The sequence below is a fragment of the Thermobia domestica genome, chromosome 15 (genome assembly GCF_964235325.1).
Source record: "Thermobia domestica chromosome 15, izTheDome1.hap1.1, whole genome shotgun sequence".
Lineage (NCBI taxonomy): Eukaryota > Metazoa > Arthropoda > Insecta > Zygentoma > Lepismatidae > Thermobia > Thermobia domestica.
Window position 1 is genome coordinate 127,064,661 of NC_137468.1, and position 18,863 is coordinate 127,083,523.

The 18,863-nt window shown below is 36.2% G+C and overlaps 2 protein-coding genes across 8 annotated transcripts in view; one reads left to right on the forward strand and one right to left on the reverse strand.

Annotated features, from left to right (window-relative positions):
* slif (cationic amino acid transporter slimfast) overlaps positions 1-18,863 on the reverse strand; it is a 638,367-nt gene that overhangs the window by 176,559 nt on the left and 442,945 nt on the right. For all 4 annotated transcript variants that reach the window (XM_081740112.1, XM_081740111.1, XM_081740110.1 and 1 more), the window contains one exon: positions 16,920-17,059. In XM_081740112.1, the coding sequence (XP_081596238.1) occupies positions 16,920-17,059 (140 nt within the window). The remainder of the gene's footprint in view (positions 1-16,919; positions 17,060-18,863) is intronic.
* The window catches only part of LOC145671225 (uncharacterized), a 315,575-nt gene that overhangs the window by 3,881 nt on the left and 292,831 nt on the right, over positions 1-18,863 (forward strand). The gene's annotated exons all lie outside the window — the stretch shown is intronic.

Here is an 18,863-nt window from a genome sequence, read left to right on the forward strand (position 1 = left end):
AGGAAGCTGATGGAAATGAATTTGATCATGGAAAACTAAAATGTTGAGATATGTATGCAATACGAAGATGATTATGAAATGTATAGACAAATAGTGTAATGGTGTGACAGAAATGCCAGATTAAGACTAAATTACCGGCTTAGACATACATAAACCCGGACAAGATTTATTGAGGAAAGACAATGAGCATTTATAGACTAGTGTCCAATTTTATAAAGTTGCTATTGTTATAGTACAGACGGGCAAAGACTTCATTGCATTCGCACGTATGGACAAGTCAATTTAGTTCTTTGCAAGAGAATATTTATTTTAAGCACAAACAATTCTTAGCTTTAGAGCTGTTACCAATTACCCTCCATTTGGAAGTGTATCGCACACGTTTCAGGGGAAAATATCTTCATTCTTTTATAACGTTCTCTTCTATTTTTTTCTTATGATGTCATCGCCTAACTATGTTTCTTAACAGCTTAAATGGGAAGGTACCGTTTTATGACTATAAGGGAAAGGGAATTTTAGGATTTATTGTAGGAGTCACTCAATTCCTAAGAGTGTCAGTAAAGATCAGCGTTTACTGCAAAACTCCAGCTATGGGTATAACGAGTCTGTTGTGCTTATTGGCTTTAGAGGTCAACACATTAACCTACTGTTACTTTATTTTTATCGGACTCGACTTCGCACTCAACCTCGTGCTGTGAGGTTGAAGAGAAATGTCAAACTTACAGTACAGAGAGGCACATTTGAAATATGAAATTTCACTTTATAACGAAATCTATAAAATTTATTTTCCATTTTATTTTCTTTAAGTATTTAATAATAGTATAATATGTAGGTATTATTGAAAACTTAGATAAACAATGTCACATTTATCAGATACAAATGTTAGTGATCGTATATTATATATATATATATATATATATATATATATATATATATATATATATATATATATATAGTCATTTTTAGCTAATGAATATCATGTTTAAAGAATGTTTAATGAGTATTGTTTATGTCATTTAAAGTCATGATAGTTGTTATATCCATATATCTTCATAGTAATTTTCATACTGTTTTAATAAGATACAATATTTTCATTCTTGTTATATAGGACTTTAGTCAATCAAAACTATTTATGATAACATATCTTACTTATATTAACATGTTTGATTGGCGCCGAAGTATATTCATATATTAGATAGTTAATAGTTTAAAGTTAGGAAACCAATAACGATGTTTGTCGACAACATTTATGCTATTACTGTGTTATAGTTTAGGTATGAAATATAATTTTTTTCAGTCGATTTGTTTTTCTTGTCCATTTATAGCTTAATTTATGTATGATATCTTAGGTTTCGATGAATCTATAAATCTTCATCAGTTCGAATGACATATGCCAGGGCGTACATATATGTCGTTTAAAAAAAGAAAGAAATATGTTTTGCTTACTACATTTTGAAAGCGAGTAGATATATATTCTTGTATATTTTTTTTCTTCAGTTGTCGATAATTTGATAATTCTTGTCAATGATATACAATTTTTACAGTTAAAGATATATTTCTAGTTTCCATTTTTAATTTTTATATAAATGCTACGGTCATTATTGTTGATTTTATGAAAATTATATATATATAAAAGTTACTCAAAAGGCGAGTAGGAATGCCTGAAAATGTTTCGTTTAAATAGTCATTGAAGTATTGTCGATTTCGATGTTTCGTTTCTTTGAAACTTATACATTTTAAGTTCATTAGTTCATTATTTAGTTGTGTATTAAAAAATAAGAAAATGAATATTAAGCATAATTGCATACACTACTTTGTATTAGTAGTATCATTGCATACATATATCTAATTATTACTTGTACGTATATTCTTCGTATAACTTTTAGTCTATAATAAATGTTATTTAATAGAAATTATGTGAAAAGAATGATAGATCAAGTCAAGTAATAATTAATGATCAAGGATGAGAAATAATAATAGGAAAATTTAGTTGAATTTCTTATAGATTATCGTTTCATTTAAGTTTCTATTCTGAATTGATTTCTTTTATTGGATAAAGGGAACGCGAAACCAAGATTGAAAAAAAAAAAAATAAATTGAAAATATTTACTTAAAAATCTCCGTTACCTTTCTTCTTTATTATTACCATTAAAGGAATTTTGAAATAAAACCAACTATTTGATATCAATTTGAGGTCTATTCGCAAAATGCAAGTATGTTATGAAGGTTCTCCTTCAGAGGACAACATGGCCAGAGATATATGAATATGAATCTCTAGGTTTCAGCCGTAACATAAGAAACAGAGGATTTCTTCTCGGAAATCAACTTGGCCCACAGTCAGTGAGGTTTCAGCTGTTTCTAAGATAGATTAACAAGGTAAATTAACTTTCGGAATAACGTTGTATTTAAAAAAAAAAAAAAAGTTAGAAGGAAGAATAAATAAATAAAATAAACTAAGCGAGCAGTCATTATCACGAGTCAATTAACGAAATGAGTTTTATAGCATATTAATTAATTGATGAGAGTAAGAACTTCTGATGAGTGTTGAAAATTGAAAATTTAAGTCCTTTCAATATTTTTCAAATGATCATCTGTTCTAGTAGAAACAACACAGTCACGTGTTTTAAATCAATGTCAGTAGCCGAGATTTATGATTTGTATAACAGCAATAAAGGAAGAAAATGAATGTTTTTATGAAAAGGGAAAGTTAAGAAAGATCATATAAGGCAAAAAGGCGGATAAATGATATGTATTCATGAATGGGTTAAAAGAAATATTGTGTATATACCCCGTTGACGATGCATGTCCGGGACAAATGTTGCGAAATGGTTTATGATATTATGCTATGCTCAGATAGCAGTAGCGAATAAATGTCTTTGTGAAGACAATGAATTCCGAGGTAGATGTTGTACCCTCGATGTAGTTAGACGAATTCCGAGATGGACGTTGTGCCCTCGATGTAATTGTATGTACTAATGGTATAAAGGTTTTTAGGAGAAAAGTATTTGTTGCGAATATTTTCTGGACACCCATATGAATAATGTAAATGTTTATGAAGCCTTGTGTAGATGCTGTTAAAATAACTTAAAGTAATTGTGCTCCAGATTAATCTCGAAGTAACTAGATCACATGACAATAAAATTTAAATTATTCTGTAATATGAAATGAACAGTAATTTGTGGAATTTTTATGAGTTTCATTGAATCTAGTTAATAATTGAAATGTTTGAAGGTGAATAGTTTTGAAACTTTGGAAATAGACATCTGTTTGGCAAAATGCTCGTGATGACTCTTTGTTTCAATTATATTGGTTGTTTGAAATAATAGGTAAATTAGAAAAGGTTTTCCAGTCTTGTGAGATGTATTATGTAAAATTTATTTTGGTTATTTAATGTAAAATTTATGCTATTATCATAAAGTAATGCACAAATCTTGTGATTCCGTTCCGTTTCCGATCCGAAAAAAGAAAGGAATACTTACAGATGGTGATCAGAAAAAAATGGAAACACCTGTAGTTGGCAACACGTCAGATGTATGGGTTAGCAGTGGTGTCGTGGCGCCCGCAGCGCCGGACCGCTGGTGGTGGTGTGTTAGGTCGGTCTCCATACTACGTCAGGCGCAGTGGAACAACAGTGTCCAGTGGCTGCAGCAGACGGAGGTAGTGTAAAATTGGAGACCTCTCAGATTTTCAAAGAGGGCAAATTGTCGGTGCGCGGTTATGGAGTGAGCGTGACGGCAGTGGCTACTGTGTTAGGTGTGTCGCGTGGGACAGTGTCGAAGGTGATGACGGCCTACACAACACACGGGAAAACCACATCGGGGAAGCGGAACAGTGGGCGGAAGAAAATCATGAGTGACAAGGTCACGCCGGATATTAAAGCGCATTGTCACGCAGAACCGTCATGCCACTGCGGAGCAAGTGACGGAGGAACTCAATCAGCACCTCCCCCACCCTGTTCCGACAATCACAGTCCGCCGCGAATTACATGACATGAACTTACGGGGTCGTGTTGCACGGGCCAAACCGCTCATCAGGGACCATAACGCTTTCGCACGCCGCACATGGTGCCGCGACCATGCAACTTGGACCGTTGAGGACTGGAAACGTGTGATATGGTCGGATGAGTCATCCTTCACCCTATTCCCACCACGGGCCGTGTTTATGAGTGGAGAATGCCCAAATAAGCTTATGATCTGCAGTGTCTCCGCCCAACTGTGAAACATGGCGGCGGCTCGGTGATGCTCTGGGCTGCCATATCATGATTTTCATTGGGTCCTGTGGTCACACTTAGCGGACGAATCACTGCCAACGATTATGTCGCAATTTTAGGAGACCACTTGCATCCTATGGTCCGGATGTTGTTCCCGGACAATGACGCTATCTTCCAGGATGTTAATGCATCCATTCACACAGCTGGCGTTGTTGGAGCGTGGTTTGAGGAACATCGGGATGAAGTTCAACACCTCCCCTAGCCCGCCCAATCCCCAGATCTCAACATAATTGAACATCTCTGATCCGTCTTGGAAACACGATTCCGGCGACGATTTCCACCTCCATCCTCTCTCACAGAACTGGCCGATGCCCTGCGCGAGGAATGGTGTAAAATTCCACTTGCTACCATTCACGAGCTCTATGCCTCCATCCCACGTCGCATCGAGGCTGTTCTGAAAACGAAAGGTAACCCGACACCATATTAATCTGGTAAGTTGCAATTTCGTTCAGGTGTTTCCATTTTTCTGATCACCATCTGTATATCCGTTCGTTTACGTATAGTCTTTGTGAATTCTAAAAAAAGTTTGATTTTTGTTCGTTAATTACTTGCCCCAACAAGGTTACTTACATATATTTAACAGTACTTTGTAATATTATTGTATACTTTGTCATTGTTACCATTTTGAAAATTTGAAGAATGGGTAAATCATGAAAGGTTATACATAGGAATACTAAGTGAGAAATAATCATAAAAAAAGAAGACATATAAGGAAAAAGAATAATATAAATATATAAATGATAGGACATTAAAGACAGAAGAACAATTGATATACATAAGAGTGGCTTTAAATGTAAGTGTCTTAGCCAGCTGGCCTTTTCACCTGCATGTTAAGTGAATAGATAAAAAAAAAGTAATTAATAAGGCGTGCAATAATAGTGAATGATGGCATCAATAGTATTTTACAAAAAGTGCAAAGTGAAAAATTTCCCTCACATATACGTATATATCTACATATATATATATTTATCAGTACTTCGAATTCAACGTTATTATTTCTCAAAAGTGTTGCAGTGGCGTATGCTCCAACAACCCAGTGTTTGAAGTGTTGCATCACAATCTTCATCAAATGATTGAACTATATACAAGGTGTGCTTAAATTCATGGACATCCAGTAACGGTCCAGGATTATTTGACAATATTGCCAGTACAATATTGTCAATTCTCTGTGGACGCCAGTTGCTATCTACAGCGTTATCGAAGCAAGAAAATTAAAAACGTTTATTATATTAAGTTTTCCAACTAATTTTAGTGAAAAGGACACTAGTTGGCAACAGTGAATTCAGTCTTATAGAAATAAAGCTAATTTTGTCGTCTAATAATCGGAGTTTGACGATATGTGTGCGTGCGTAGAACAACAACAATTTGTTCGAAAAGTGGCTGAGAGACTTTTTTTACTTCAGTTCCCATGAGAAAGAAAATTAGCAAGTCACCCCAAGTGTCTAAGTGAATCTAAACTAATTTGTGATTGGACAATTTTTGGCCATCAACCAATAGTGGACAACGTTATATTCAGTGAGTGGTTGCTAGTCACGTGACCTACGGTGACCAGAAGCTCAAGTTAGTCTGGTGACAAACTGCGAATTATTTTGGGAGGAAACCAAAATCGTCAGAGGACCATTTCATCGCACTTCTGGACAGGACACGTCGTTCTATGGAATTTTACCTGGAAGCAATTGTAAGTAAAGTGCCACTTTTGTTCTGAGACAGCGACAGGAATATAAAGCGAATTATCTCACGCGAGAGCTATGTTTCTTTAATTGTGTTAAGATCTAAAATCATTTTAAATAGCCAGCACGTCTACTACGAATTTGTATTAAAAAATGTAAAAAGTTCATTATACACATTATCTAGCGAATAAGCCACTTGCGCCGAAAGGTGAATTTACATATTTTGGTTTAATCGATCTTTAAGTAACAAAAAGAAAAAAAAGTTTAGTTAGAACAACAGAATTTTAAAACTTCTCACGGCCGAATGTGTATTTTATGTTGTAAAATGTCAAATGTATTTCTTATTGTGTTCTGATGTGTATGTTAAATTACTTATCTAAAGCAGAAATATGTAATTCAGATCATTTTGAAGTTGAAATATGATCATTTAAATGTATATGTTACTGACGTGATCATTTAGCTTTGAACTTGACAATCCTTCATACCGCGAGGACGTAGGTTGTGGTACGTGCTTTCTAATAATTTGCAGGAGCAGTGAACTATCCCTCGCACCAAGTCCAAAATGTAAAGAGAGGACTTATAGTGTTAATCATCACACACAGATAGCTCGACCACGACCAACCACGTTGCGTACGAACTCCCACTCAAATCCTCCCAAGTTTGAGTGACAGTTGGCAAAGCATGTTATGTGTCTCGGTGGAGGAAGATGATTGGGAGACTTACAATGTATATTGGTTATTGAGTACAAGGATAAATGGAAGCGACCTTTCACACCAGCGATAACATTTTTCAGGAGTCAAAGTTGAAGTTCAATATCTCATGAACAATCCATATTTCTTTTATGTTGGTAACCAAAACCATAACTACTGCATGTAGTTTGTCTCATAATTTAATGTTTACAAAATTCCTTTTAAAAAATACCTATCTATAGAAGTGAAAGATACCTCTACTAGTTCTTGGCATCCAAGCAGTCCATTTATTGTAATATACTATGTAAAATTGTCTCGTATCATAGTATGTGATGTACAACAAATGTTACATTATACATTATCCGTAACACGTGATATGCTGCAACATATTAAAGCCTCAGAATAGTTGGGGAAGCGAATAATTCAGAAGTTATGTAGCCCTATTGCGTTCATGGAAATGAAAACACAATATTTATAAGTATGCTAAATTACTATAGATTGCCAATAGCTCATTGAGAGAATTTATGATGTTTACTTTATCTCAATGGGTATATACAAACTAGATAATTGATTATTATTATTATTATTATTATTATTATTATTATTATTATTGTATTTGAAGTACAGTCAAATATCACGACAATTATTATTAGTTTTAATTAACTGAATTGAGCTGAATATTAAGTATTGTTGATCTCGAAAGATTAACTATTAAGTTTATGCGTTCTGTACCTTTCTAAAGTAATAAATGCTGGAATTTTTTGAAGGCTGTTCCTGAGTGAATACTTTCCTCAAAATAATATTAAAATTTATAGAAATATTTTCGAGACATTCGAGTCGAGTCGAGATTTTTACGAGCAGTCTCGACTCGACTGGTGTCTACTCGAAAATTCGAGTCGGGAAATACGTTTGTCTCGACTCGTCTCGAATTTCACAGTGTGTCTTGACTTGAATTCGAATCGAGTCGAGTCGAGTCGAGATTCGAGGCATGTCTCGACTAGTGCGCATCCCTAAATATAATGTTACAAGGAACAGAAGCCACACCTGCGAGCAGCTTGCTTTTTTGCCTGAGGGCAGCTTCAGTACTAAAATTAAGACTTTCATTCTGTCAATATATTGTGTAGCTATGAGTCTTTCACACAGGTTCTTTGCAACAAGTTAATCAAACCACGTTGTTGTAGACAGTGGTGGGGAAGGATGGCAACCTTCGCCCGGGCTGAATTTTACAAGAAAAGTTTTGTTCATCGGGTAGGAAGCAAAGTCCATCGTACAGAAGGGAAGAAATATATTTTTTCATGGAAGCAGGAAAGAGAAAAATTATCATCCAACCCTGCTCAGAAGCTACATTGGAACGTGACGAATCAACTTGTTTGCTGTGCGATATTTTGTCTTCAGGCGATTGACTAGATAAGAGTCAAGAAAGAAAGAAAGAAAGAAAGAAAGAAAGAAAGAAAGAAAAAGGTATGCTTATTTAATGGAGATATGCTTGCTTCTTGGCATTAAGTGTTTGAAATCCAAACTGTTCTGAATATCCATTTTGTTATTTCTATAATAAGAATAAAGGGAAATGTTAAACCTCATATATAGTAGGGGAAAAACTGCGAGGGAACGGGAGGGGACGTCGTCCCTTCAGTTCCAGAAAATATCTGTGTTATCTCTCCACTTTCTAAAAATTTACAATGGGCAAAGATAGACACGGGAGACGGCGTGACTCATGCCTCCCCCTACCTTTTCAGATCCACTTTTACCCCTGGTATATATAGCAAGAAAAATGTATATTTCACACAAATAACAAAAATATTCTACTGAACTTCGCCTTGGCGTTGTGTATTTCAAATTGTTTAGAATGTTCTTCCTAACTCCAATAGAAAAATGATGGAATAAAAGGAATTGTTAATTCCTATCGAAACAGAAAACATATAATTACACTTATTGAACAAAAAGAACAAGATAAAATATTTCAGTCTGTCTTTGCAATTCCAAATGCTTAGAACTATTTTCCCCCTTCTGCTCGTGAACACGTCAAACTAATATTAGCCTTGAACAAAACAGCCTTCAATAAACGTAAAAATCTTATACTTTTAAACCTAATAGTGTGTTCACGAACCATTATTTTCCATCACCGCATTCAGTCGAGGAGGCATGGAATCGATTAGTGATGAAGGAACACAGGAAAGGGAAAGGAAGGAAGTTCACTGGGACCTGTACGTTAGGTGCCATCCCGGCATTTGTCTGGTATAAATGAGGAAAACCGAAGAAAAATTTCACTCAGAATAGCTGAACTGAGAAAGCTGTTACACCTTTTCGACTAAGTATCCTCGTACACATATTGAATGAAACCTCTTATTTCTCAACACTTTCAATGAACAGTTTTCTTGAAGCGTTTTACATGAGATCTGATTCTTGATTATTTAATGGAAGATGAAGATGTCTGGGTCATTGTCCATCTGAAAATAAAATTTTTCGTTTGGTGTGGGACGCATAATATTTAACTACAAAGTCTTTCTTATTCCTGTTACCTAAGGGTATTTTTCCTGTTACCTAACGGTTCTTTTTACTACTTCCTTCAAGACTACGAACGATTTTTTCTTGATCTCTTAATCTCACTTATAAAGAATTTGTGATCCAAACTTCTCCCTTAACAAAGAGAAATTACGAAACCTGTTGACTTTCTAAATTGTTGAAAACCTTAAACGCTTGAAAGAATATTGGTGAAAATTGCACGAGCAGCAATTACACAATAGATGATTAGAATATTTAAAACAACCTATACGATAGTAGAGATGCTACAACTATAAGATCTTTTGATTTCAATGTATGACGAGTAAACGACACGCTGTAATACTGAAAACTGATACACATGCTATTTACTCATGTGTGTGTTATTGTATGCAGAAAGTAGTGTTGCTGAGGAAACGACACAAGACGACATCGTTCAAAAGAAATTATTAAACCTTTTTGAAAACGAAATTTAATTTCCATGATACTTCACGAGACGAGAGAGACCACCTTCTTGAACAACACTAGCAAAAATCACGAAGTTTACGTCGTTGTTCATAATGGTATGTATGCATTTCGAATATAAATAACCCTCAGAATTATACTGATGTAATCGCAGTTCTCATTCTTGATATCTGAGCATTTGAGATTAAGAAATAAACGCTTATAACTTGTTCTCCGAGATCATATGTTTAACTCCGTAGCTGTAAGAGGTTCTAAAAGCAAAGATAGTTAAACAAAAATGTACTGTTTTTGGGTGTAACTGGGTAACATTTACTGTTGTCTGGGTTTAACAAACGGTTCTGCGAACTGAAAATATTTTAACAACCGGTTCTAGCGAACCGGCTGAACAGCACCACTGGACCGTGGGGAATTCCCTCGTAATAGTTCGAGTGCTCACTTGCGGCACGGGAGACCCGGGATCGATTCCTGGTGGGAGCCTATGTGGTTCAGATTCCACTTTAAGATACAGGTCCACGTCTTAAATTGCCTCGCTCTGAATAGAATAGTGAACTCCAAATCAATCCACCACCTAAACAATCGACGTCGGAATCGGGAGCGCCTTTCCGTCACAATTAGAGGATGGTGGCTCAATGATAGAGCGCTCACTTTTGGTTTCAAGTTCATAGGCTCTATTCCAGTCTATACTAAGTAAGTTGATGTTGAACAGCATTGTGTCAATTTGTTTCTACGAGTTCTTTAATAAAAGGAACTGAGGAATGAAGTGGAAGGCGATAATCATTTAGTTCACTCATCATCTGTTTCCTTTAGCCTCAAGGATATAATCGTGCGATGTTAAAATTGCCATTTCAGTTCAAAGTATTAGACCAATAATGCAGTCTTGAATTTCCGAAATCACTTTTCAATTACCTGTGAGTAGATTATGAGTATTTAGATATCTAAATTAATTATAATAGGTAATGTGGCACTCGTAAACTCCTATGCATGAATTATTTGTTTTCCTCGAAAACAAATTCAAGTCTAAAAGACTTAAGCTTAGTATGAAAAAAAAAAAAAAACATTGCTTTTCAGCAGATACTGGATTTGTTTGATAAAGCTGCTTACAGACCTCACGTGAAAGCAAGTCTCTCGGAGAAGTTAACTCACGTATACAGGGTTGGGAGTATTTTCTCCTCTTGCCCGGCTGACTTATTTCTTTTGTGACTGCGTTTTAATCACTTCCCCTCTCTTGGACACTGTGTGAAATTTGACTTGTATACTGTAGTGGGTTACAGAAAAGAGAATGCTATTTTAAAAAAATGACAATATCAAATAAGATTGACCATTATCACAATATATTCAAGATGACAAATATTCATTTAAGTCGTCGTACTTAGTTGTCTCCACTGAAATTCTCATAATGTGCTTTCTTCTTTACTAATATGAGCTCCGAGCTTCGTGGCTAAGTGGTTAGCGTACGCGCCTCTGGCGTGCGAAACCCCGGCGAGAGCTCATGTGTTTCGGATTTCACGATTAATCAGTAAGTCCCGTCTCATATAGCCTCGCTGCTGAAAGAACGTTAAACTCAAAATCACCTCAACTAATATGAGCTCCTTGGCAAAGGTACTGGGTTATTTCGTAACTTCTTCTAGAAGATTTTTGCAGGAATGAAGAATCATCAAGTGGTTAATCTATGTTGGGCCATGGTACTCCGAAGATAAGATTTCATTCTTTATAGAGTTGAAAATAATCTATCTGGTGTCACTGAAGTCATAGGAACAGTAAGGTAAAGCATGGTTAGCTTATTAAATTCCGATAACAAATAATGAGTTACCATTTTTTGGTTCAGATTTCAATGAGACAACCAGATTTTGAACACCTTCAATGACTTTTAAAGAATAATTTTTGCTTCCGTGAAGCAAGCAAAGTGTTAATAACGGTATGTCAGAAGTGCTTGAAGAACATGAAACATTGGAGCGACACTTTGTGTAGAGACAATACGCAAAAAATATACGAATACGATTATTTTATTTTCTGCGGAAAAACGGTTTTAAGGGGCAAAATCCCCCACCCAATATTTTGAAAGTTGAGGCTCGAAAGGTTAGAGGAAGTGAACGGAAGTGAATGAAATTGTGCACAGATATTGTAGACATAAAATGATGGAATACGGGTTTCTTATTTTCCCAGTGTTGTGGCTAGGCCCCATCCGAAAAAAAGTAACTATTACTGTAATAGCGCAGGAAGGAGTGAACACAAGCAAATCAAATTCTGTGTTGTTATTATATAGATCCTATGTAAAATAAGGTCTTCCGTATTTCTCAACTGTCCCTATCCGTTTCGTTCTGAATTAGCAGATCAAGAGCAAACAGGAAATAAATCGACACGTGTTTTTGTTTATGCGCAAAAACATTGTAAGAGTTAAAAGTGTCTCCCGAAATACTATAAAATATCTTATACTGTTTGTGCTTGTAGTTGATCTGCCAAATTTGAAGAAATCGGATGGAGACACAAAACTTGTGAACACGGAAGGCCATATTTTACATATCCAATGTCTACATACAATTTCATTCGCTTCGGTCCACTCCTCCCGCCACTCAACGCCCCAGTCCACTCAACAGCTTTTTTTTTTTCAGGAAAATACGAAACACGTATTCCCTCATCTTAGCTCTATAATATTTATGCACATTTCATTCACTTCGGTCCACTACTTCTTGACTTCCGGGGTCAAATTACAAAATTTCGGGCGGGGGCTTTTGCCCCCTAAAACAGTTTCCCGCGAAAACAAAAAAAACGTATTTGTTTACTTTTTGCCTGTTGTTCACACACAAAGTTTCGTTGCAATTCTCCACGTCCTTTACATACATCTGACATACTGTTACTAGCACTTTTGATATTTCGTGATCAAATGTTTGGAGGGTTCCGTACTTCACCCAACCCTTTTTTCCAGGAAAATACAAAACCCGTATTCCCCCATTTTATGTTTACTACAATATCTGTGTAAAATTTCGTTCACTTCGCTTCATTTCTTAATTTTCGGGCGTTAACTTTAAAAATTCTAAAGGGGGTTCTTTTGCCCCTAAAACCATTTTCCTGCCGAAAGTAAAAAAAAAACTTATTCCTTTATTTTTTGGTTATTATCCATACAAAAAGTTTCGTTGCAATTCTTCATGTCCTTTACACACATTTGACATAATGTTACTAGCACTTTTTATTTTTTGTGGGTCTGTGCCCCACTCAACCGTTTCCTCCAGGAAAATAGGAAACCCGTATCCTCATCTTACGTCTGAATTTTTCTGTTCACAATTTCTTTCACTTCAGTTCACCTCTTATTGCCTTTGGGGCGTCTATTTCAAAATTTTGGGTGGGGGCTTTTGCCCCTTAAAACAGTTTCTCACAGAACAAACAAACCCGTATTCGTTCATTTTTTGCGTATTGTTCGTACACAAAATTATGTTGCAATCCTTCATATGCTTTACACACATCTGACATACTGTTACTAACACTTTTGATATTTTGTGATCAAAGGTCTGCACGGGTCCGTGCGCTACCCAACCCCTTTCTCCAGGAATATACGAAACCCGTATTCCCCCATTTTATGTCCACAATACCTGTGCAGAATTTCATTCACTTCGGTTCACTTCTTTTTGCCTTTCGGGCGTGAAATTTCAAAATACTTGGTGGGAGCTTTGCCCCCTAAAATCATTGTTTGCAGGAAATAAACCCGTGTTCATTTATTTTTTCGTATTGTCCATACACAAAGGTTCGTTGCTATTCATGTCTTTTGCACACATCTGACATAGAGATGGGCAGAATCGAGTACTTTTGAGAATCGAGTGCGTACTCGATTCTGCAGGGAGAGAGTCGATTCTGGACTCGGATCGGAATCGGTTTTCTACATAACTACATAACTACCCCCCCCCCCCAGCGCGCTCTTGCGATCTAACGGTACTTAAGTGGCAAACAATTCGTATTCAACGTTAAGTAATAACAATTTGAAGTAGTTGGCATTGTAATATTATATTATATATATATATATATATATATATATATATATATTTGGTAGGATTTTAGTTAATAAAGTACACATGTCTCTGTCTTTTTCACGATTAGCAACACGAATTAGAAGAATCTTTTTATCTTGCCCACCCTCTTTTTTATGCATAGGTATATATTTCATTGTTTATCCTCCTTTTCACATCTATTTGCATCCCCGTTGTTTCTGCGCACTAAATCCCACGCTTTGTAACACAAGCACACGAGGCTAACTGAAGTTCACCCACTCGCTTGGCGACACTTCGCGAGTGGTAAAGAGTGGGAGTGGAGTTCTGGTGCATGCTGTTCACTGTACGGTGCATGCTGTTCAAAGGAATTCGGAATCAATTCCAGCCAATCAAAGCAAGCGTAGGGAATCGAGTACGAAGCTCAGAACTCATTTATGAGAAAACAATTCCGAGCACAAACAGAATCGATTCTGGTTTCAGATGTCCTGGACTCGGTTTGTGAAAAGCGAGCCCAAGCAGAATCGAGACCAGCTGTGCTCGGAGTGGAAGTACAGGAAAGCTGATGCTCTATCAGCCTATTTGTTGGTTACTGGTCAGTCAGACTTGAATAAAGGGACAACATTAACATAATCAGTGGCACCAATATAAAAAATAATTATAATTTCTAAATTGCAGGTATTCCATATGTGTGTTTTAACACATACATTTGCTATAATTATTGTAGCCTTCATTCTATGAATGGCTTTATCCCGCCAGATAATAACGTTCAACAGAATGATACGTGGTCAGTACCAAAGACATACGCAGGGTGGGTTCTTGGGGTTCGGACCCCCTCCCCGAAATCTCGATCTGTCTGTAAATTTAATATAATTTCAGGGGTAATTTTACAAATTTTAATATAATTTATTCTCATATTGAATTTGAACGCACCAGGAAAAGCTTTGGACCCCCTCAAAATAAATTCCTGCATACGTCGCTAGTCAGTACAACGACTCAGTATCGTTTCTTGTTTTTCGACTAGTTCAGTGGCGGTTGTAGCCCGGGGCCAGGGCCCTCGGCTCCCCAGTTTTTGAGTGACAAAATTAATTTAAGCTATTATTTATGTGTTTTTGAAAGTGTATAGTAAACTCATAGTATACCTATCATAGTCTGAGACCAGGTAGCGCCCCCCCCCCCGTTTTTACCTTCTAGATCCGAAACTGCTACAAATCCTATTCGAATGCTATACAGCTGCCTATAATTATAAAGAAAGATGCAGGGAACAAGGAATAACTACAGCTGCGATCAAAATTGCATTTCTGTGCTAAAAGAAGTGAGTTTTGTGGTGGATAAACACTATGTGTGGGTTTTATTGGGGTTCTCTTGTTTCCACTCACTTTTGTCATTCCACTATTATTATTTTATTATTATCCACCTCATTATTACCGTATCTCTTAGCCTCGGTTCACGCTCGCAGGATGTTAAACTAAATAATAATAATAATAATAATAATCGATTACGAGTTGAGTTCATTTATGAAACATAGGTTATTCTGAGTTGGTTGAATGTAAGAATGATTAGCTATCTTGCAATACGTTACAGGGAAACTGAGCTGATATCGTAATTTAATTCGATTCTACTGTTTCGTGTAGGCCTATAGGTAATTACTTCGTTCTTCCCGATATTCATTGATTGATCGATTGGTTTAATTTTAATGCGCTTTTTCACAACCCAAGCTGATATGGAAAGTATTGTTTAAAGTAGGATACAAATTTATGCGAGTTACAGGGATAGCATTTTCACTTGTTGTAATGACATTACACTCATCTGCTGGGAAGGGGCGTATTTTTATCCTATGTAAAAATAGTTATAAGCTAATAACATCTTGTATTAGGTACGGGGCGTTTCGGCTGGGTGAATGCGTAATTGGTCACAGAGATGTTAAAGAAATATGACGAATGTTGTCAATTACCTCAGTTAGAAAGATATTATTTATATTTGCTAAAATCTTCTTTTATTCTGTTATTAAATATTTTCTTCCTCGATTTAAAATTCTCTTCAACTGAATCGGACAAATTTAGGTAATAAACCTGGCTCTCCAATGAGAATAAACAAACATTCTACGCTATATTAAAAAAAATGCCTATCATATGCACAGAAGCATATTGCAATTCGCTGTGCCGCATTTGTTGCTACCATACTTCTTATCTTACTGTTTCTGCTGGACTCGATTCTTACTCCTTCCATGGCTTGCTTTACTGGCCTTCTTCTCCCTCCGGTGATAACAAGACGAAACAAGGAGTACGCTACTTTAGTGAATTCAGTCGAAGCTTTTTACGCTGCGTAAGGGTTACTTTCCCATCAGTTGGTATATGAATAGCAGAAATGTGTTCTGTATACGAAGCTTGTTGAATGCACTGCCAGGGAGGTGACCCACTGATTGAGCATAATAAAACCGAATACAGAACCGATCCAGAAAGCGCGTACATGAAGTCATGAACGTAGGATCACCAACGCAGGCCACTGAATGAGAATAATTAAACCGAATCCAGAATAGAGTCCAGAGAAACCGAGCACAGAGAATCGAGTACAGTAAGGAATCGAGTGGAATCGATTCTTGGACTCGATTCTGCCCATCTCTGATCTGACATACTGTTACTAGCACTTTTGATGTTTCGTGATGAATGGTTTGGAGAAGTCAGTGCACCACCCAACCTTTTTTTCCAGGAAAATACAAAACCTGTGTTCCCTCATTTTACGTCTGCAATATCTGTTCACAGTTTCATTTTCTTCGGTTCAGTTATTCTTGCCTTTCGGTTCTCAACTTGCAAAATTTATGGTGGAACTTTTATATGAAACCTTTATATTAAGTAACTTCTTTCTTTTTTATGAGATTCTTTTTTTTGGGGGGGAGGGGAAGGAGGGAAATGCTTTCCTCTGATATCTGTTTCTTGTCATTCATCTTTTTTGAACTGCTTAATAAGATCATTTTGTACCTTTTGATGTCATCCAACTCAGTCAAGATAATACAATTGTCATTCTTAACAATTTGTTTTATTCTCTTACAATGTATTTGCAGTTTGCCACACTGATATGTTTGTTGCAAAATTGAGGTTTGGTCTAACGCCTTTCGAATTCACAATCAACCCAACCGCCGAGCTTCTTGGGTTGCCTGCTATTGCAGGAGAAGGAGAATTGTAGGTGGTAATGCACTTTTGGAGTCGTGTATACATTATAAGCATCTTACCGTTTTCGTACTTGAGTACATTTAAACTCTAAACTAAGAAGAATCTCATGTAGCAATTTTGTGAAGGCTAATCTAAGGAACTTCGGAAGAGCATGCTACTGTTTTTTTAAAATTAAATTTATTTACCTGCGAGCAATCCTGAAAGCATTGTTGCAATAAGTGGAGTCTTCGTCTTTGGATGAATTTTAGCCAAGAAACGGAACAGAATTCCATCATTTGCCATGGCATACAAGATTCGAGGGATTGGAAACATTGCTCCAAGCAAACTGTAGAAAAGAGAAATTTATTTTTAATAAAATAAATAAGATTTTATGTATTTTGGAAAACGAAATTGTCAAGATACTACCCGATGCTGCAAGTATCGGTTGACCACCGATAGGCAACTAGCGACATGTCGCAAAAAAAAAAAAAAAAAAAAAAAAAATGGTGGCCCCGCAGCGACGATCTGCGATGGCCCCATTTCCGAATTGAAAATTATACTACCAGCTTCAGAACCTTGACTAATCGACAATGAACCACAAAATTATTCCTCAAAATATGTTAAATCACCTACATACGTGATTTATTTACATTAACGTGAGTCTAAAACACACACTAAAAAGGTATGGACGCGAACCACCAACCTTATGGTTAATAGGCGCGTGTTCTCCCGACTTCGTCACGGAGACGATGAAGAAAACCTCGCATGGAGAGGGGTAAATCGTTGAGGTCTATTTAATTTGGTCCATCAGAGTGCTCCTGTAACTGTGTATATTCGACAATAATCGTTTGGGATCAGATAAAATGCGCTCGCCATATAATTTTATAACAAAGTGACGCGCGTCTATTTAGTTTATTTTATAATTCTTCCATACTCACTTTCGAATGATCGGCGACAGTTTCCATCTAAATTCATACAATTATACGCACTCATGTCAAGATTTTTCACACCATGATGTAGAGACAGAGGTTACTTTTGACCCCGGAGCTCACTTTAGGAACATTTCGTCAGGAAAGTATATAATAATGACCACAAGCAGATGATTGGCGATAGTAACTTCGCGATTCTCCGCGACGAATCGAAGGAGCCCGGACTAAAATAAAGTCCTCGCTGCTACGCGGTGTAACTTGAATACCCCCACTCTAAATATCTCTTTGGACTCGACAAAATCCTGCCACCAGTAGCACACTAGCAGCAATAGTTTGACGAGTCAATACATCGACGATCGACATTTACCGGCAAGCGGGCCACTAGGTGTTGGCGACGTTTACAGCATGGGGTAGTAGCCTTGTGCATACCAACTGTGATCAATTTCATCACTTCTTTTATTCAGTAAAACCCGTGAACCTGACGACTTGTTTCGAAGAAATATAATATGATATATATATATATATATATATATATATATATATATATATATATATATATATACACTATTTGAACTGGACTTAAAAGTCCAGTTGTACACTTCTCCAAAAGTTAATTCCACGCCTGAATTTTTCTAAGTTCTTTAAAATTGTGAGTTTGGCAACAATTTACTCGAGATAATAGAAGAAGTCGTCATAAGAAAATGAAAAGAGCAATGAAGCCTTCCCAACCTATTTTATTGTTTGTTGTTTGAAATATTCATATCATATTCCACTGATTAATGGAATGTTAGTTTCAGAGCAAAATAATACCTTAACACGCACGGCTCTCGGAACAAACTGAGAACTACATTTCAATTGTATTGATAGCGACGAAACTTCTTAAAATCCTCCCTGTCTTTTTCGATTTTCTTTAGGTCCAAAAGCGTGCGTTTTAATTGAACCAAATTTTCTGTATTTATTTAGTTAAAACATTTGAACTTGGTTCAAATCCCACAGGGTGCTTTTTATTTAGTTTTTAAAAGTTTTTCCGCTGTTCTTAGTGTACAGTTTCTGATTTTATGATTCATGTCCTTTCTTTCTTCAGAAGAAGTCATGCTTTATAAAGTCGCAAACTGATCTCAGTTTGTATCTGAGAATTTTCCAAACAGCAATGAAATGAACAATCTGAGCATTTTTAAAAGAGTACATAGACGCTACTAAATTTCATGAAAATAGGTTAAC